Genomic DNA, 22,110 nt, shown 5'->3' with positions numbered 1-22,110 from the left:
CACGGCGAATGTTGTCTTCAAAATGGTCAAGGGTTTGTGGCTTATCCGCACAGACCGATGACTTTACATAGCCCCACAGAAAGTAGGCTAGCGGTGTTGATTCACAAGATCTTGGAAGTCAATTCACAGGTCCAAAACGTGAAATTAGGCGGTCACCAAACGTGTCTTTCAATAAATCGATTGTGACATGTTGCGCCGTCTTGTTGGAACCACAGCTCCTGGACATCATGGTTGTTCAATTCAGGAATGAAAAAGTTAGTAATCATGGCTCTATATCGATCACCATTGACTGTAACGTTCTGGCCATCATAATTTTTGATTCCACCAGTCCATAAAGCGCACCAAACAGTCAGTTTTTCTGGATGTAACGGTGTTTTGACATACCCTTGAGGATTAGCTTCACTCCAAATGCGGCAGTTTTGTTTGTTGACGTAGCCATTCAACCAGAAGTGCGCTTCATCGCTAAACAAAATAAAATGGACGTAGTGCGCGATACGTATTCCGCACAGAACCATTATTTTCGAAATAAAATCGCACTATTTACAAGCGTTCTTTAGGCGTGAGTCTATTCATGATAAATTGCCAAACCAAACTGAGAATAAATCACTTGACAGCTGTTAAATCGGTCGCCATCTTGAACAGTAATGCCAACTTAAAGTTATATACCTCGAAAAAAAACACCCGTAAATAATAACTTATTAAAAAAAAAGACAATGTAGGCAATTCTATCTTCTACAATATTGAAAATGAAAAGAAATAACTGAAAAGCTATAGGAAACGAGATATTCGTAAAAAATATCCAAAAACCATCTTCTGTGAACTTTGACCTCATGTTCGCGTACATCCTACCATATCTAAGTTTTGAGACAACTGCAAGGATGTTCAAAAACAAGTTTATACGAGTTTATAGCTGGGCATCTGAAATTCCGGAATTAGTACCAAGTTACCAAGACGACTGGACCAACAATCAAACGCCTAAAATAATTTCCCTCGACAAAAATAAACGATCATCCAACACTCTTTCATAATAGACAAACCGTTACACAGAGCCCGAAAATACCCAATCCTCAGGATCACGATAATATTCAAGATATCAATTAATACCACAGTTAGGTGTCAATCCACGGGTTACAAGCCAATTCGACTCCTTCCAATGCCAGTTCTTCGGGTGTAATCTTTTATACAAAGTAACGGTGCTGCGGTTTCTTGCCCAGTCTCCTGCATCGATGTTTTCAATCGTGATCTGTTATGATGAAACAAATCGTCGATTATTGCCCATATTTGGCGAGAGTACCGCGAAGAGCTGGGAAACAGGAAACGTTGATCTGATGGGCGAGGCGACCCTGATTTGCCTGTGCACCATTCGGAATTCTGGATGCAAATGATGATAACGCGAAGAATGTTTTGCGGCACGTTTTTCTAGCGTGACTACATGGAATTTTGTGAGGATGGCCACCTTTATCGCCAGATTTGTCACCCACCGAAAATTAGATGTTTAGTGGGCTGATTCTACAATCTTAACTATCGCATTAAAAAATTGACCACTTTCTCTCGTTGTATTGCGGCTGTTTGTCTTTTGATGTTCGGCTCAAACGCATTAATTTCGTTCGATAACGATCGCCTGTGATTGTTTCAGTCGGTCTTAAAAACTCATAACACTCATAACACACTACGCCGAGCTGGTCCCACCAAATACTGAACGTGACCTTGGAACCGTGTACATTCGGTTTGATCGTCGACGTGGAAGCAGTGCTGGGATATCCCCATGATTTTTTGCGCTTGGAATTATGGTTATAAACCCATTTTTCATCTCCAGTCACAATGCTATACGGAAATTTCTTCCGTCTATACCTTGCAAGCAGCTGTTCACAAGCAAACAAACGCCGTTCAACATCTCTCGGCTTCAACTCGTACGGTACCCAATTTCCTTGTTTCTGAATCATTCTCATGACTTTCAGGCGTTTTGAAATGGCTTGTTGCGTCACTCCCAATGATCCTGCCAATTCTTGTTGCGTTTGACACGAGTTTTGATCAAGTAATGTCTCCACTTCTGCAACTTCGAAAACCTTCTCTCTTCCACCGCCATCCTAGCAATTGACGTCAAAATCACGCGTTGAAACAACTCTCGGCATGTTCTTTCACTAATAGCGGCCTAAACATAGGTATTTGAGAGCATTCGATGAGCCTCATCCGCAATTTCTTCATATTGAAGCAGAAAATTAAAACCTCCAGCAAATGACGAGAATTTGGCTCGTAAGCTGTCATGTTTAATCGAAAATAACTTATGATGCAGACACAAATCGACTAATATTTCGATGGCGTTATGTTTACAAATACCTTAGCTTATCGTATGACATACGATGAAATTTCGACTACCACAACCATATATTACAAAACAAAGTTGCACACCAATACGTATCAAAACATCGGAAAAATTTGTTATTTTCGGTTGAAATATCAAACTTCTCTGATGACGCAAGCAAATAATGCTCGTAATTATTTTAATTTTTTTTATTTATATGTTTAATTATAGAAAGTTATGAGAAATGAAGAGTCGAAAATTTGACACGATAACGTCTGCTGACTATGAGATTTCTAAAAAACGGTCCATGTTTCATGTAATGTGTATGTTTCACCTATTTATGCTGAAATTCATCATTAATAATTTTTTTAATGCCCTATATGCTGACAAAAAAATTCAGTAGAATGTGACGAATCATTTTTGGGAAATCGCGATTTTTGGAAATAATTTTGTTTTTAATCTTGTTGTGGGACGATTTCAAGCTGCTGGGTTTCCATACGATCGAATATTTATTTTGCAAGGCATAAGACAATCAATGTTTTGGATGGTTATAAGTCCTACACCATTTGGCGGATTTAGGATTGTAACAAACTTAATAGGAGCATTCAGATCCTGAACGTATCCTGAAAATCTCAAGTCCTTACGTGTTTCCTTTCAAAAATTACATGTTTACCGGCGGCGCCACACAATACTAAAACATTATCGAAATGATAGGCTCACAAAATATCCAAACAATCTAAACAATTAGCGAAAAAGGCCTCCTCCGATGCCCAATCACAAACCCCACCCATATCAACCATGACACCATCAGGTCTTGAACCTTCTCAGCGGCCTTTTTCTGCATATCCCACACAAAAGGCAATCCTCTCCTCTCTCATTACGCCGCCTACACGTCAACAATGGCACCTAATCTCACTCATTGTTGAATATCCAAGCCGATCCGATAATGACAATACGAAAGAAACAGTAGTGCAGGGTTCAAAGTACCGTGATCGCGGAGATCTCTTCTGCTTGGAGATTCGCCAAACAGCGGGTCAGTAGTTCCAACTTTTTTTTTTTCTTACGCTCCGAGACGGTCTCCCACGTTTTCGATACCCCCACAGGTGAGGGGGGCAGATGTATCCGATATCGCATGTGTTCAAAACACCTCGAATTACCGGGAAACAGATGTTGATGATGGACAGCTTGGAGCTGCTTTGGCGTATTCGGATTTTACAGTTAGATCGATCATTTGTTGGATTAACAGGTAGAGGTAACCTTAGACCGGGTCTTTGGTATCGTCTTGTTCTTTTGATTCGGTGATTCCTTTATTTCGTTATGTGCGAATTGTACGGAGATTTGGTTCGAGGAAGCTGCGAGGATTCTATTGAGACGTTAACGAGAATTGTTTGAAGGAAGGAGATACCTGTTGGCGTTCGAAAAAGATTTGAAAAATCTTACGGATGGATTGAATAAAATGAAGATACAATGATTCATTCCACACGGCAAGATCATTTATTAGGCAAGGAATCACAGTTTGCCTATAAATCAGACGTGAAATGAGGAAAATCACTGAAATAACGGTCAGGTTATTTAAGCAAATAAAGGGTGTTTTTTTAGAGCTATAGAACTTTAAATTGCAATAAAACAACGATGGATTATTCGATTGACATGAATTTTATTTATCCGCAAGATAATCTTGTGGCATTACATTTTAAATATGATTTCTGGCATATGACCGCCACGGCTGGCTTGGATGTAGTCCGATCTGGACGTCCAATTTTCGATGACTTTTTCCAACATTTGTGGCCGTATATCGGCAATAACACGGCGAATGTTGTCTTCCAAATGGTCAAGGGTGTGTGGCTTATCCCCATAGACCAATGACTTTACATAGCCGCACAGAAAGTAGTCTAGCGGTGTTAAATCACAAGATCTTGCAGGCCAATTCACAGGTCCAAAACGTGAAATTAGGCGGTCACCAAACGTGTCTTTCAATAAATCGATTGTGGCACGAGCTGTGTGACATGTTGCGCCGTCTTGTTGGAACCACAGCTCCTGGACATCATGGTTGTTCAATTCAGGAATGAAAAAGTCAGTAATCATGGCTCTATACCGATCACCATTGACTGTAACGTTCTGGCCATCATCGTTTTTGAAGAAGTACGGACCAATGATTCCACCAGCCCATAAAGTGCACCAAACAGTCAGTTTTTCTGGATGTAACGGTGTTTCGACATACACTTGAGGATTAGCTCCACTCCAAATGCGGCAGTTTTGTTTTTTGAAGTAGCCATTCAACCAGAAGTGTGCTTCATCGCTAAACAAAATAAAATGGACGTAGTGCGCGATACGTATTCCGCACAGAACCATTATTTTCGAAATAAATTTGCACTATTTGCAAGCGTTGTTCAAGGGTGAGTCTATTAATGATGAATTGCCAAACCGAACTGAGAATAAATCACTTGACAGCAATTAAATTAAATTAAATGCCAATTTAAAGTTATATACCTCGAAAAAAAAACACCCGTCAATATTTTCCCGGTTCAAAATTTGACATTGTGAGGCAATGATATGTTCGGTAAACGAGCTCAAAAAGAATGACTTGCACAAGAAAATAATCATTAAGCAAGGAATATGCAGGATGTTTTCGAATACGACGATGATTTTCAAGGATGTTGATCCTTTAAAAAAAAAGACATTTCGTCAACCAAAAGACTTAAATCTTCAAATTTTTGGACTATTCATCAATTTACTTTTGAATTTCATGGATGGAGATTCTGTAATCTCCAACGAATTCTCAAAATTACATCTTCTTAGAAGAATCACGTTACATAATAATCTAGACATCAAATCTGTTTCCTTTTTAACATTAAATGCGATGTAATTTTCAATCTAACGATGCGACTGACATCATGAACTTTATATCAGCTGTTCGCAGCAGTAAGTCTGCCAACCTAACGAGTGATCGATTTTCTTACGGTCCCATCAATTTCCGTCCAGTGCAGTACTCAGTATTAATTCAACACGAAATAACAACCCCCGTATTTCTTCCCCGTATCGAAAATACCGACTGCGACCGGGAATCGAACGATTTCTAACCTATCCGGGGATGAAGGACCAACGTTCCCGATGCAATAAAACGTCTCTCGTGCCGTCGGGACTGCGGAACGTCCCGAATCCCGAACGTGTGTTCCCCTTACCCATTTTTCTTCAGCACACCTGATCCACGAATTCGAACAGAGCGAGGCGTCGGAGCACCGATCGAAGAGGGCATTTTGCGCTGCTTTCGGGACGTTCGGGACATGCGCGGCGGAAAAGTCTGGTTTACACTGGGAAATTCGTAGTGGAAAAGGGGATTCGATGAAGCTTGATGAAGTATGAAGGTATGAAAGGAAATCGTGTTGATGAGGGATGTTAACGAAGTGGGTTTTTTTCGGTGATTTTTTCACGGATTTTTAGCCTTCGAAATGGGTCGATCGCCTTATGGAATGGGGCTGATTGATTGATTTTTTAATGTAATATTTGCAGAGAATGGCCTCAAACCATTCGATATGCATTGAATAATATTTTAATCATGTTCATATGTCCAGTCGCAAATAACACATCACAGAAGTCCTGGACCCTGGCGCACAGATGACACCGCCAGTGCCACTTTTTTCTTGTTAGTACCAAGCTTCTTCAATAGATAGGTGTCAAAATTTGCGGAACATAGAGTTTAGTCTGGATCAAGATATTGAATATCAAGTGACGCTCCGCCGACAACAACAACAAGTAAAAAGGTGGAATTCTGACTTCAATGTGGTCGAAGAGCTATCGACAATGCTAAACGCTCAGGTCACCCGAATTCAGCTATTTCAGAAAACATTAAAAAATGGTCTTGAGCAATCCTAAAGTGAAGTTGCCTGAGATAGCTTTAGAGTTGAAGATATCAAAAGGCAGAGTGTTCACTATTTTGCGTGACATGTAATCAAGAGAAAGCTTTGCTCGAAATGGGTGCCGTACTTGATCAACGCTGATCAAAAGCAACAAGCATCGTAGATTCCTAACGCTGTTTTGGTTTGTTCACGCGTAATAAACAGGATTCTTGGATCCATACATGTCAGTTGATTCATCACAACACTCTTGAGTCAAAGATAGCGTTAGCTGAATGAAAAGCGGTTTATGAAAGCAGTCCAAAGTGACCAAAATCTCAAATATCAGCTGGCAAGGTTATGACTGTTTTTGGGAATGTGAAAGGTACAATTCATTGAAACTCTTTACAACGGTAAAAAGATCAATAGTAAATAACGCGATTGAAATTATTGAGTGCCGTTCTCAAATGCAAAACGAAATGTCTTACGCCAAGAACGAATTATGCTTGACCACCCAGCTTATTCTTTAGATCTGGCCTCCATTGATTACTAGCTTGCTGCAGAGCCAAGAACATGCTAGAACGAATTATGCTTGACCACCCAGCTTATTCTTTAGATCTGGCCTCCATTGATTACCAGCTTGCTGCAGACCTCAAAATAAGGCTCCATAGAAAAGAAATTTGGCTCTTATTAGGAATTGATTGTCGAGGGTGAAGCATATTTCGAAAGGAAAGACAAATCTTTCTACAGAAAGGTTAGAGAAGCATTGGAGTACAAGCATCATTTCTAAGGGTGACAACGTTGACCAGTAAAGTCGAATGAAGGATGTATCACCATAGTATAAGGATTATACTATGGTATCACTGAAAAGTCAGAGCTATTCACAAAGGAACAAAAAACTGAACAAAATCTTGAGGTGAAATTCATCTTTACTGAACTTGACATCAGCTTCTTCCGAGCGAAATTCTTAGACATTTATGTAACAGAAATAAGGTAGTGAAGAATCAATGGAAATTTGGTTGGAAAAAGATTTCAAACAGTATTAATAACTCAATAAATTGGTGAATAAACCAGGAGACGTTTTGAATTTGTTGTGGTGTAACTAAGATGTCAAAAACACTGGAGTGCTCACTTTCTCTTGCAAAACCTAAATCTTGAAGTGGCGACTTTTGAAGGGACCAGCCTTCTTGGATTTAAATGGTCTCTTTTCACTCGATTTCCTCATCTTTTCTTATAGCGCTCGCGTCGTCTTTCTGTCTTCACTGTCATTTTGAGGTTAAATCAAAAGTCGATCAATTTTTAACATAATGAATGAAAATTTTAAAATGATTCCAATGATTGATCAACCCTTTGTATAGCGCCACCTTAAGGAAGAGAAGAGAAAAGGGACCCACGTCGAGCCGAGTCGCCAGAATTTTCTTACACAAAATCAGTGAACACACCAGTATTTTAGGCATCTTAGATGTAACCTAAAGTATTTCAATTTTGTTTATTTAACCCGACTCCACAGGTCTCTGTGAGACTTCTTAGAGCATAGAGCATGTTCGGACTGTTTATTGCCTATACGACAGTGAAAGGTTAAATGATACGCATAATAACACGCATTAGTTAGGAGTGCAAATTCTAATTTTGCCATTCAAAATAATCGTTATTTATGTTAGAACGTTCAAACACTTTTTTGAACGCTCACAGCAGGAGTCAAATTTACAAACCTAATTTACATTAATGAAGTCGACATTCACGGATAAAAACAAAAATCCTTCATTGACCGACTTCGAAAATAAACCAAAAAAAAAGCCCACTCGGATCAAAGAAGAACTCGCCCCAATTTCTCACCCATTTCTATGGTTTCCCGAATCGGAACACTCCCCCTCCCCCCTCCACCAAAGATCATAACACGCATTCCCGAACCGCGTCGATATCTCCCACCTAGTGTGAAACCGGCTGCGCGCAACCCCTGGCCCCCTCGCGGCGTAGTAGCGAAACTGCCCTACTATCAGCCCCGAATGTATACAACCGGCCGAGAAAAGTCTGTACGCGTTTCCTCATGAAATTTTCCGGGTAACGGGGTCAAACGAAATTGCGTCAGTGTGTGAACACATCACAACGCTTCGTGTGCAGGGTTTTCCCAACCCTTACGGAAAAAAATCGCAGACTACGTGATATCTTCGTATCGTTTTTTGTGCGTTTCGCCGCTTGTTTTCGCAGGTATCGATTGAAAAAATTATTGATCTATTTCCCCCCATCTCCATGTAACGCGATCAACGCCGTGAAAATGGATGAAAAACCGGTTTTTCCCCATCAGCAACCTGGATACGTCCGAAACAGTGGATTTTCTGGTATTTTACACCCAGTTCTTCAATAACCCAGTTCCGATCCCGGCTTGTTTTCTCATGGTCCATCCAACCTTATTCACTCTGTATTGTAATTCAACAGTCTCGACTAGAGAACGTATTTCGAAGCAATAGTTCAAGATGAGAACCCCCTGTCCAAACCTGCATTGATATTAATCTCGAAATTCAAAGACTGTAACCGACTGATTAACCGACTGAGCCATCTGAATCGACTGATCTAACACCAATCGAGCAATTCTCTTTTTGATATTTAAACTCGGTGTCGTTCTACGTCTCTCGAATTGTACTCCCTTTATTCCTTGGAAAAGTCGTAAGTGTTCTTTGATGTTTTTGTAATCCCGATTTTGTACGTATTTTATAAGGTTTTTCTACTGGATTTTCCCACCGCACGATCGTAAAAAATTGATGTTTCTCGCGTTTTAAACCATATTTTCGAGGCAAAGTTGATAATAAACTAAGTCAAAGTGTATACCCCCACGAAGACCACCCTGTATCTCGTTAAGCTGGCAGATCAGGACATCATCACTTTAGAGATACACGAAGTGCAGGATGTCCAAGGATCTCCCCCTGAGGAAGCCAACGCCTCAGGTTCCACCGTTGTCGAAGTCAGTAATTCGGAAAAAAATCAGCCGGTTCAGAACTCGATACAGGCGGCTCAGTCGCCGCCTCAGCAGCAGGCGCAGCAGCCTCAGCAGACTCAGCAGCAGGCTGCCTCCTCGACTGCGACGAGCAACACAGTGATGACAGGTAAATTTTACTACTTCTGTTTCAGATGGGATCAGCGGGGAAAGCTGGGAATATTGTTTTCGAGGATGGGATGAAAATGAAAACTTCCGTTTGTCATGAGAGATAAAGTTAGGGATTGCGAAACCACACATTTGGATGAGTTCTAAGCAAGCGTTAACTCAGCCTTCCACATGATTGCTTCTGTTATTTTTTCGATGAATGTTCGAGCAACTGTTATCGAATTGGCTCAGCACAACTCTGAATGAATTAATTATGTGTATGTTTATTTACTAGGTAGCTAAGTTTGTCCACGGCTAGTGTATAAAGTTTTAATTGTGCATGTATATATTTGGACAATCAATTCGATATTCATTATTCACTAGTGACTAATCATTATTCACCCGCACCTGAAACTTCTATGGTATCAATTCATATTCCTTGAAACGTAACAACCTATATTGATTCTCTAGCGTCAACGCGAAAGATTTTTCTGTAATATAACAATTGAATCATTCAATTAGGTTCAAATAGCGAAGATGACATCACTTCAACACCTCCAGAAATTCAAAAAGTCGTAACTATTTTATAGCTGGACCTTTCACCCTTTGTATGACGCCGTATAATTATATCAATCAATGAAAAATTTCAAATTTTCTCAGAATTTTTCTACGTACTTCACAGAGTTGTCTGCAAGATAAAAACGATCAACTTTATGGACGACCTATTTAATTCCAAAGTTTTCTAGAATTAGTAATAGAGCAATTAACAGGTATAGCATAAAAGGCCACCTTAAAGTGCGTAGGTATTCTATTCGCATATTATAAGTATTATTCACTTGGGTGATTAAAGTTACTAACTTTCGGCCTTTCTAGTGAATAATGAATGTCATATTATGCTTATCTGATAGTAAACTATTTTTTCGTATATAGATAACCTGAGCGTCTGATTACGAACTACGATAGTCATTGAGGTAGCTTCACACCTGCTATAGTGCTATACAACCATTTTTCGAAATGAATAGCTTATATACTTTCTAAGAAAAGCTCTGAACGTTAGCGAACGGAAAGCCGAGGTTTTAGAACAATTTTTAATTGGAGTGATTCCTTGAAAACGATAAACCCTAATTAATAATTGATATATTCTGGTATATTTTTCGTTCTGCAAACATACAACAACATATCGATATCAATAAAAGCTCTGCTTTGAAGAGTCTATAGCCGTATTGATTCTTTCCTTATTTGAACATACGATGTATGTAATAGCTTTGGGGAGTTTCTAAATCTGTTTGAGCTCTTGGGAAAATTTCCTATCGAGCTGAACAAGTCTTTCTACTCTTCTGAGACGAGAGTTTATTACAAAAATCAGTACTGACTTCACACCACTGCTTTCTAAAGATTTTTTTATTGTTTTCCTTAGTGTGCTAGAAAATTGTATAACGTATAAGATAAATCCAAAAATAAATGTCAATATACCTGTTATCACTGAAGAGACTACATTTTTGGGGAAAGTTTATTATTAGATCCAGGTGTTATTTATAACTCTAAGAATATTTCGCTTGTGATTGAATGTTGAAATAGTATTATGAAATTAATTACATTTCCAACTTCAGCTACCTATTGATTTCAGTTCTTGGTATCTTCCTTCGCTCTATATTGAATTATTTTAGATTTAATGTCTTTGGAAGTTGAAGTGTTCCCCGCATAAACATTTACTTTTGTAAAGAACTCAGATGTTTCGTGTAATCTTTCTAAGTACTTCCATTCATCTTTAGATTGTCTTCGGAGTTTGTATTATGAAGATGAATTGAAATTTTCCACTTTGATCACGTATCTGCTTCAATTTCAATGAATGAAGTTTTTTTGATCGTTTTCATTTGAATTTTGAATAATGGGAAAAGAAAGCATATGGAAAATTTATAGTGGTTTTATAGAAAGAAACAAATTGAACTTCTATTTAAGAACTAGATGGGCGAAGCAAGTGGATAATTTCTTGAAATATTCAATACAGCACCATTCGAAACCAAATCTAAATATTTACAAAATGTGATTTATTAACGATGATGTCCTTGTTGTCAGAGAGTTGTATAGCTGAGGGGTTCTCTTGATATTTGGCATGAAGAATAGACCTTATGGTCTATTGTGCACCCCATCAGGACTATTTTCGCCATATCGTGAGCTGTAGCTTGCCTTCCAGTTCCAGAGTTCTGACTCCAGTATTTGGGGTGGCTCCAAGGAGGCTACTTCTTCACTTCCACAAGTTTTTTGCCCTAAGCAGATTTTGCTTTGGCTAGTGGTGGGGAGGCATTCCGTCACCAGGTGATCTGCAGTCTCCCTCCCCACAGAATCTGCACTCGTCATTTTCTGTTAGACCCATTCTCATGAGGCGACAATGCCCTATAAGGAATATCCAGTGAAGAGGTGCAATATATTCTTTGTAACCTCTAGATACTTCTTGGATCTCGCATTGTCGAAGTTTCGAAGAAACTTTCAGAAATGAGCCAACGCAGGAAGATTCCGCCAGAGTGTTTCTCTTTTGGTGTTTTTCTTCTCCTAAAACCCTTTCTTGTAGGTTAATTTTCCTATACCACAGAAAGGTTCCAGCCAATAAAAGGAGTTCGAGCAACTTTTCTGGCAAGTATGTTGGCCTCTGCATTCCCTTTAGTTCCTGAGGGGCTAGAAACCTACACTAAGAAGAAAATTCATCTCATAAGTATCTCTTTAATTTCACAACACAATTGAGTTGCTTGATGAAAACATAACCCGTTCTGTGGTCTCGTGGTGTTTTCAAGCAACTCAGTTCCGTTATACTCGACAGACTAATTCAATAATTTCTGTTATTACTGAATACGGATTATTTCATGAATTTGTCAAAACCTTGCCAAAAAAAAGACACTAATCAGGAGCTCTAGTTCAGATTATGACTCTTGACTCAGATTGGCGAGTGAAGATCGGTGCTTTAAGATCTGTTCGTGACAGTTCGTGTCACATGTTGCCAATTTTGTCACTTGTGGTGTTTCCAAGCAACTCAGTTTCGTTGAAAGCCACATATTTATAAGAAAAATGAAATAACTTGTGATAATTGTTAAATTGTTAAATTTTATTAATTAGGGCTGATTAGTTCACGCACTTGTGAAATGAAGCAATCACTAATCAATAGTTCTAGTTTAGATTATCGATTACACCAAATTTGACTCTTGACTCAGTCAAGTTCGGCGTATATGATCTGTGTATATGATAGTTCCTGCCACATGCTGCCAATTCTGCCACTCGTCCTACAGACTCGTAATGTTTCCAAGCAACTCAGTTTCGCAATGAAATAAATCGACAGAGTAATCGCGAAAATTCCATCGCCTGTGATACTACTCCTAAAAAAACCTTCACCAGGTCCTAGAACAACTCGAAGACACATACTAGCCGGGAAACATCCACATAAAAACAAGCCGATAAAGCAAGATTATCTCATACGGCAAAGGCGTAACTGTCCACTCGGCCATATCTGCAACTCGTCTTGAAAAATGACGTGATAAACGTCCTCCTAACCATCGCGGCCATCATCATCGACTCAAGACGTCGAAGACTCGGCGGCAGCAGTACGTTCAGAAGACAAGTCGAGTCTGCAACATTGCGAAGTTTACGGGAAAGCGGCAGCAGCATCGGCGGTGGGTTCCGTACGCAATCTTGGCACTGGGTTAGCAGCGCTAACGGGATCGACGTAGCTGCGTTCCGTTAGACGGCGCTTCCGTTGTCGTCGTTCCGTATTCCGAACGCGCCTGTCCTGGTACCGTGCCCCCCCGTCGATCAGGGGGGGGATTCAGAATTAGGTGTGATGAGCGTGAAAATTTGGAAAAATTTGCTAATTTTACACTATAATAATAATAATATAATAATAATAATAGTATATTATTCAACGAGCGGTAATGTAGGTCATAACTCACGCAGATGATATTTGCAGCACGAGCCGCAGGCGAGTGCTGTAATTCATCAAGTGAGTTATGACCATTACCGCAAGTTGAATACTATACTTTATCTACGACTATATCAATAAATACTAAGGAAAAAATACAGACTTAGAATAAAGACAGAGGGAACGGGAAATAAACATAATGTGCTCGATCCCGTACAAGAGAGATGGAAACTTAGTGCTACCAATCACAATCGAACTAGCTTCGGCTAGCTCGAATCCAGTACAGAGTACAGACATAGAAATTTATTGAAAAACCTTAATAATTGCCTGTAAAAATGTATTAAAATATACCAAAAAATATTCCCTGTAAACGATGACTTAATGATCTTACTGCTACACCAATCTTGAAAATGTTTTCAAACTCCTTTATATTTTTTCGGGCAATTAATTCTGTATGGTAACATTAGCTGTTTGTCTTTTGGAAATGTATACCCTTATAATATTTCATCTTCACTATCTGAATTAATCGTTTTCAGCAAAACATTCACAATAATTAGATATCAACTTAATTTGAAAACGTGAAAAGTGACATTCCCTCGGACATTCCTCACCTCAATAACAATAATGGAATGTTCCCTTTCGGCCAATCGAATAGAAGCAGAGAAGTATAGAAGCACAGATCCATATTTTCCGATTTATAATAGTGAGTTATAGTAGTGAGTTATTATAAATCACGCTGTTTGTTAATAGATACTATTAATTGCTCAAAAGCAGTTGAATAATGAGTTTATAATTCAATAGGAGTAGATAAAGGTTCTTTATTTTTCTACAGGTATATACCCAGTTACAGAAAATCTTACAACTATCATTACATTTCACCATATAATTAATATGAAGAAAAAAATATATACATATACACATACATAATACATGCATATGAGAAATTAAATTTGACAAAAATTCAGAAGTAAGAATAAAGTAAATGGAACAGACAATGGTGGGTAATAAAGGTAACAAAATCCATACACTAAAATGTTTTCAATATCAAACACCCAAAATTTTCTTAACCAACCATTACACTTCGTTTCAACCAAGTGAATAATCCAAAAACCTCCCTCTAAGAAAAGCAAAACTATCACAATTTATATCACAACAACCAGAAATATCATTGAACAATGAACACATATGCCTTATAGGTGACTGAATAAGAGAATTCGTTCAAGTAAAATACATGATTGGATCTATAGTTAATTATTTCTTCTTTCCACGTAAAATATTTCGATACGCGAAGAAAAAAATTTTAAATTATCAATGTAAACGTATTTTAATGCAGAACCACCGGTGGGATTCGAACCCGGGTAGTTTAAATCGGAATGAAACAAAAATCTCCGCAACTGGAAGTAGTACGTCGCGGTGAAAAATTTTGTGTACAGTATCATCATACCAATACCAATATTTTCAATTTCATCAGCGTGTGTTGCTAATTTCTGGAATAATTAATCATTTTAATTTTATTTCGAAATATTTTTCCACAAATAATCACAAAACGTGTTCCCGATCAATGCGGTAAACCAACCAATTTTTGAACCAAATATCAAGTCAATTGCTCTTATAGTTTTCGAGAGAAACTTTGGACGGTAGACGCACGTTTTTCATTCAATTTTTGGATGCTATACGTTTCAAAACATAAACTGGTGATCTTCAAAACTATAGTGGTGGGCTTCAAAGAGCGAAACCAGTTTTTCCTTACTCACCTTCAATGGTAGCCCGTTTCCCTGTGGTTCACTGTTAACCTAGATACCTGCCAATCCGATATTTTTAGGTTGTATTCACATTTTTCTCAAAATTGCATGAATAATCAGTTTTGCCTGATTCTAGTTTTCCAGTAGGAATGTGCAATTAAAAATGATGATTATGGCAACACTGTGTCCTATTTTTTGATATTTCTCATGTCATTCGTGTTAAGTAGGTTATGTGATTTGAGCATGAAAAGATACACTCTTCAACAATGTTCGGAGATTGATGAATTGTTTCATCAAAATCTGTGCTTATTTGTGAATACTGAAAGAAATTTGAGAAGAATGCATGGAAGACATTATTGTTTTTATCGTCTAACTATTCGTCATATGATAGAAAAATTTGGAAGAGAATTTTCTTTACACGATCCAAGATTACCGGTACCAATAACTGAGCCCTAGTTGGTAAAACTTTGAAATTTGTCTACATTACGACAAATAGTGAGTCTATCAACTGAATACTATCATCCATGAATTCTTCTTGAATTTCTCTCAGTATTCACTAATGAGCACTGATTTTGATAGAACAATTCAACAATTAATTATCTTTGTTGAGAGTATATCATTCCATGATTGGATGACATAACATACTGAACATAAATGACATTAGAGATGTTGAAAAATTTAACACAGTTCCCTTATAACTTATAACCATTTTGAATTATACAGGGTGGCCATTTGAAAACGAAACAGACGAGATTACATACGAAATAAAGTTTTTCGATAGAAATGCTCGGACAGGTCGATTTCTGTTTCGAGGGGGACAACTTAAGATGTAGGTAACGGACGCATAGCGCTTCAACCCTTGCTGCTACAACCCCCACGCCCAATTTTTGAATAGGGAAGATGGGGTGAGTGATACCTCAATTTAAAGGTATTTTTATACTGATTTCAGCACAGTAATTGTTTTTTCATTTTATGCATTAGTTCTCGAAATATTCATGCGTTAGTTAGTTAGGAAGGAAGCCACAGTCATGGTTGTTTTGAAGCTCAAAATGTCGATTTTTCACAAAACACTACAAGTGCCATGAAAACACTACTTCATTTTCAAATATCATACTTAGTTAAGAATATTTCGAGAACTAATGCATAAAATGAAAAAACAATTACTGTGCTGAAATCAGTATAAAAATACCTTTCAAATGAGGTATCACTCACCCCATCTTCCCTATTCAAAATTTGGGGGTGAGGGTTGTAGTAGCAAGGGTTGAAGCGCTATGAGTCCGTAACCTACATCTTAAGTTGTCCCCCTCGAAACAGAAATCGACCTGTCCGAGCATTTCTATCGAAAAACTTTATTTCGTCTGTAATCTCGTCTGTTTCGTTTTCAAATGGCCACCCTGTATAATTCCTAATGGAAACTTCTATACTTATGAGGGTACTTAATGGGTACAAACGGAAATGAGAGATTCCTGGAACTTTTTTTTTTAATTATTCAAGAAATCTTTCATGTTTCTTTGTAATTTAGGAACACTCTGCATATTATGTAACTAATTATCAGAAGATAACTATTATTGACGTCTCGGGAAAACCACGAAATTATATCAGGTTATTGCAAGTCGAAACCAATAACTTCTTGCGTCTAACCAGGAATTTTTGCAATAACCCTACATAAAAATTATCTTTTATCGGAGCGCAAAAACCAAACTTCCCCAAAAATATCATTCCCCTTTTTTTTCATCATACAGCCCGATTATCCACCCCTGCCCACGTCCCAATCCAACGATCGCCGATCCCGGAAAATCCTCGGAAAACCGGTACGCGCGAACGACGCGTCGATCCGGTCGCGCGAAAATCGATCGATTTTCCGTCGTGCCGAACCCGGCGCGGTATTTATGGCCCTGCAACACGACACATAAGCCCGTTATCGGGCGTAATCGGCCGGCAGTAAACCTAATGGCATCGCTCGTTTGATTAGCCATTGACCGGTCGATTAGCCGCGGGAAACGGGATCGACAAAGACATTTACCGACGCGCTTCTCGGCGAAATTCGGCGTTTTTCGTTTGATGCGAAAATAGCCACACACACACACGGACACGGACACGTTTCCGTTGATGAATCGGAAGATGAAAGGGAAAGCGGTTCGGACGTTTCGGTAGGTTAGAGGTGAATGGCGTGCGTTCGACCTTGGGTTTGTCGATATCTGTGAACATAGAGGAGAAAATAAGTGGCCCAAGGGCAGGTCCCTGGGGAACTCCAAAAATGATTTTTTTTTATTCATTTTATTATTCAATGAACGTCATAAAACCTTTCTATCAGAAGAATTATTATCAAAATATCAATCATGCAATATTATCTTCTACCATACAAAAATCTTACAATTATTCAAAACAATCTCGTCTCAACCCAAGGACAGACCGATGAAATATGTCGACACCAAAGGAATCAACGACATTGGTAAACTCTCCACATTATTCCCGAAACTGGAGAATGAAAACAGTAATTCGTTCTCGATAAGGCAGGCCTGGACAGATCGAATCTCCTGACAAATCTTGGGGGAGCCGATAAATTGAACTGGGAGAACAGTTCAGGAGAATACAAAAGTCTTCGAAAAAGTTTAGAGACCAACATGACATTCGCATGAAATCTTCTTGCTCTCAAGGAAGGCAGTCCAAGCTGGACCCGCAACCGACTCTCAGAGAAAGACTCATAAGAAAATGGGCCACTTCTAATTGAAACATATCTGAGGAACTTGTTTATTCTCTCAAAAAGAAGGCTGTCCACGGATGTGTAGGTTGACCAAACAACGGATGAATATCGAAAATTTAAGAGCGATGGTCGTCAGTTTTGATCGACATTTTCGCACATTAGTGTGGACAATGAAAAAAGTAGTAGAGCATAATAATGCTTTTTGTTTCAATTTGTATTTTTTTTGTTCTCGTAAATCTCAAAAATTGTTGCACTAGTTTTATTACTGAGCATGACCATGAAATTGTGAATATTTGGTTTGGCCGTTGACGTGGAAGCATGGCCGGGATATCCCCATGATTTTCTGCGTTCGGGATTATTATAATGAACCCATTTTTCGTCTCCAGTCACAATGCGATGCAGAAATCCCTTCTGTTTTTGTCTTGCAAGCATCTGTTCACAAGCAAACAAACGCCTTTCACATCTCTCGGCTTCAACTCGTACGGCATCCAATTTCCTTGTTTCTGAATCATTCCCATGACTTTCGGGCGTTTTGAATTGGTTAGTTGCATCACTTCAAATGATCTTGCCAATTCTTTTTGCGTTTGACAAGAGTCTTGATCAAGCAATGCCTCCAATTCTGCGTCTTTGAAAACCTTCTCTCTTCCACCGCCATGCTGGTCATCGACGTCAAAATCACCGTTCTTGATGCATTGAAACCACTCTTGGCACGTTCTTTCACTAATAGCGGCCCCACCATAGTTATTTGAGAGCATTCGATGAGCTTCCGTCGCAGATTTCTTCATATTTAAAATTAAAACCTCCGCAAATGACGAGAATATGGCTCATAAACTGACAAGTTTTATCGAGAATAACTTCATGATGCAGACACAAATCGACTAATAATTCGATTGCGTTATGTTTACAAATACCTAAGCTTATTGTATGACATCTACGACAACATTATCAACGATAATTGTCGAAGGTGGTGTTGTACAAATTCAATCAGTCTTTGAATCATTCTCTATTTCAACAGAATTTTATACGCACAGTTGAAATAGTTATTATTGAAGAAATAAAGTTTTACATTTTTCTACATCTATCAGCTGCGCTATGATATTTTCGGAGAATATTATTTCAATTCTATCGTTTGAATACTGTTTGACGAAAAAAAGCATGTCTCATGTGGGTAAATATATCTTTTTTTTCTGATCGAACCAATATTGAGCTATATCGCCTTAGTTACCATGTGTCATAACACACTCATATTTCCCAAGGGAAATATGAAACGTCAGTTCATATTTCCCTAGGGAAATATGAAACTATTTCTTTATTTAGTAACAAAATGGAAACTGCAATTGTTGAAATTTCCACTAAAAGTATTTCCACCAGATACAAAGGAAGAAGAAATATCTTGTTCATAATTATTCGACGACGAGACTACAGTTTTCTTGAGAACATTCCTTGCAGCAGCAGTCTCGGACGATTCTCCCAAAACGGTCTTCAAAGATTGTGATGCTGCAGATGGCTCACCCTCCACACCTGCTATCATCTTCGCTACCTTATTTTTGTGCAGCATACTGTCCGCCAGATAGCCTTCTGCAACAGACGAACTTTTCCAACCACCATGTCTCTTGAGTGTTGTCATTGAGGCTCCCGCATCGGCAACCAATGTCGCGGATGTTCGTCTTCCACAATGACCTGTATAGGTTTTCGGATTATCTAAACCCAACCATTCAGCAACCTTACTCGGAATTTTTCCGAAGGTATTTTTGCCGACAGGCTGAAGAGTACACTTCTTATTCCTATAAGCTACGAAGAACCTAAGAACGCCTTGCGGGCGCAACGCTGAATACTCCCTCACCAAACGAGCAGCACCCAGATCTTCTTCATCAATTATAGTGAATATTCTGTTTATATCATTCTTAGTCTTTGAGACTTTGATTATGATTACCGAACCACGATCTTCGATATCTGAAGATAGCATATTCACCAACTCTCGTGTTCTGCAGGCGCCAAAGATTTCCATTATTAAAACAACCTTCAAAATTATGAATGTAAAAATCTTATCAACAGAGGAAATCAAAATGAAACTTTTACCTTATACATCAAAAAAACGTCATTAGGAGCTTCACTCAAGAATGTCTTGAGCTGCTCCCGGGACAACACTGATGATTTTTTAGGAACGTATCCTTTATTTTTGTTCTTAACAAATGCTTCGACTTCATCGAATAATTTGACATCAGTTTTTTCCTTCAAATGTAGCATTGATCTTAACATCGATAGTTTCGGCCATAACGTGTTTGGAGAATATTTCTGGGACTGGGGATCGAATGAATTAATCATACATCAAGAATAACAAGAATCAGAGCAACATACCAAATCTTGGAAATATGCTAACAAAATACTATCGCTCACACCGTCCACCAATTTTTTTCTTTTCCACTCCTGAAAGCATTCGTACTCTTTACTGTAGGCAGCTTGAGATTTGGCTGGAACCAAAGATTCACGGGCCTTTGCCGCTTGAGTTTCGACGTAGTTCGACATTTTTTCATTAATTTTATTTTTGACAAGACGTCAAAATGAAACCAGTCAACCAAGATTCTCAGAAACATGGCCCATAGCAACGTTAAAAATTTAATTATTACAAAAATATACAATCTAATAATAATTTTTCCTTATCAGATTGTTTCAATCAGAAAAAAACTATTGATTACACCACGGGAAATATGAATACATTTCCCTCGGTTGTCTATACATCCCTCGGGCTCCGCCCTCGGGATGTAACTTTGACAACCTCGGGAAATATACTATTCATATTTCCCTAGTTGTAATAATAGCTATTTTGGTCTTACTTTAATTCAATGTTCTTATCTTGATTTTATTCAGTTGCACCATTTGGAACTTGCTCCAAGTTTTTAAGAAATATTTTTAGACATTGGATGAAATAAATCACATTTCAAATTCTCGAGCAACCCCAAACAAAGAGATTCCTGAAAGCTACGTGTCAAGAATTCAACAAAGATGCAATTCATCCTTTTATCACTTAGGTATAAGAAATGGAATAGCGTGTGCAGTTTCGCCAGTGGCTCAGAAATAAATTGAAGCTGATTCCACACATAAACTTCTTCGCTGGGTGATGGATGCTATCAACACGCCACATCTGGGCGGGATGCTAAGCAACACGAAACAATCGTACCTGTCTATCAAATTCGCTTTTCCCTCAACGACTATTGCAACATGAAAATTATCCGTCCAATCATCGAGAAACCTCCCGGGATGATAATTGCATATATCGGGAGACATTTCGGGAATTGCTTGTGCGTCGTAGTATTTCCTGGAACTTGGATTGTGGGAAGTAAACCTCGACATTGGCCAGCTGGATCACCGAATTCAACATTTATAGATTATTGATTTCCAGTCTATACCGAAGGTAGTGGCAGCTTTGTGGATAAATAAACATTGTTGTCTCTAGACCGTTTTGAACAACTTTGGTTTTTGACGTCTGTGTGTCGGTAAATTCTTGTTACAGATGTCACATTTACAATTTTCATTCTAAAGGGTGTTTTTTTCAGAGCTATAGAACTTTAAATTGCAATAAAACAACGATGGATTATTCGATTGACATGAATTTTATTTATCCGCAAGATAATCTTGTGGCATTACATTTTAAATATGATTTCTGGCATATAAACGCCACGGCTGGCTCGGATGTAGTCCAATCTGGACGTCCAATTTTCGATGACTTTTTCCAACATTTGTGGCCGTATATCGGCAATAACACGGCGAATGTTGTCTTCCAAATGGTCAAGGGTTTGTGGCTTATCCGCATAGACCAAAGACTTTACGTAGCCCCACAGAAAGTAGTCTAGCGGTGTTAAATCACAAGATCTTGAAGGCCAATTCACAGGTCCAAAACGTGAAATTAGGCGGTCATCAAACGTGTCTTTCGATAAATTGATTTTGGCACGAGCTGTGTGACATGTTGCGCCGTCTTGTTGGAACCACAGCTCCTGGACATCATGGTTGTTCAATTCAGGAATGAAAAAGTTAGTAATCATGGCTCTATACCGATCACCATTGACTGTAACGTTCTGGCCATCATCGTTTTTGAAGAAGTACGGATCAATGATTCCACCAGCCCATAAAGCGCACCAAACAGTCAGTTTTTCTGGATGTGTTTCGACATACACTTGAGGATTAGCTTCACTCCAAATGCGGCAGTTTTGTTTGTTGACGTAGCCATTCAACGAGAAGTGCGCTTCATCGCTAAACAAAATAAAATGGACGTAGTGCGCGATACGTATTCCGCACAGAACCATTATTTTCGAAATAAAATTGCACTATTTGCAAGCGTTGTTCAGGCGGGAGTCTATTCATGATGAATTGCCGAACCAAACTGAGAATAAATCACTTGACAGTTGTTAAATCGGTCGCCATCTTGAACAGTGATGTCAACTTAAATTTATATACTTCGAAAAAAAAGCCCGTTATAAGTCAAGAAGATTAGTTCTGAAAAATCACGACTTTGCAGGACGATTTTTTTTCTTGGCTGTGTTTTAGGTGG

At 38.6% G+C, this 22,110-nt stretch overlaps 1 protein-coding gene across 3 annotated transcripts in view; it reads left to right on the top strand.

The window, feature by feature from the left end:
• The window catches only part of LOC123675919 (probable nuclear hormone receptor HR3), a 189,003-nt gene that overhangs the window by 28,087 nt on the left and 138,806 nt on the right, over positions 1–22,110 (top strand). Inside the window, exon 1 of one of the 3 annotated variants that reach the window (XM_045611540.1) lies at positions 8,109–9,236. The exons of the other annotated variants lie outside the window; for them this stretch is intronic. Within the exon in view, the coding sequence (XP_045467496.1) occupies positions 9,230–9,236 (7 nt within the window). The 5' untranslated portion in view covers positions 8,109–9,229. Of the gene's footprint in view, positions 1–8,108; positions 9,237–22,110 lie in introns of those variants that run through there. 3 annotated transcript variants of the gene reach the window in all.

The sequence above is a fragment of the Harmonia axyridis genome, chromosome 1, assembly GCF_914767665.1.
Source record: "Harmonia axyridis chromosome 1, icHarAxyr1.1, whole genome shotgun sequence".
Classification (NCBI taxonomy): Eukaryota; Metazoa; Arthropoda; class Insecta; order Coleoptera; family Coccinellidae; genus Harmonia; species Harmonia axyridis.
The sequence above is the reverse complement of the archived record's forward strand: the minus strand, read 5'-3'. Positions and strand labels throughout refer to the sequence as shown.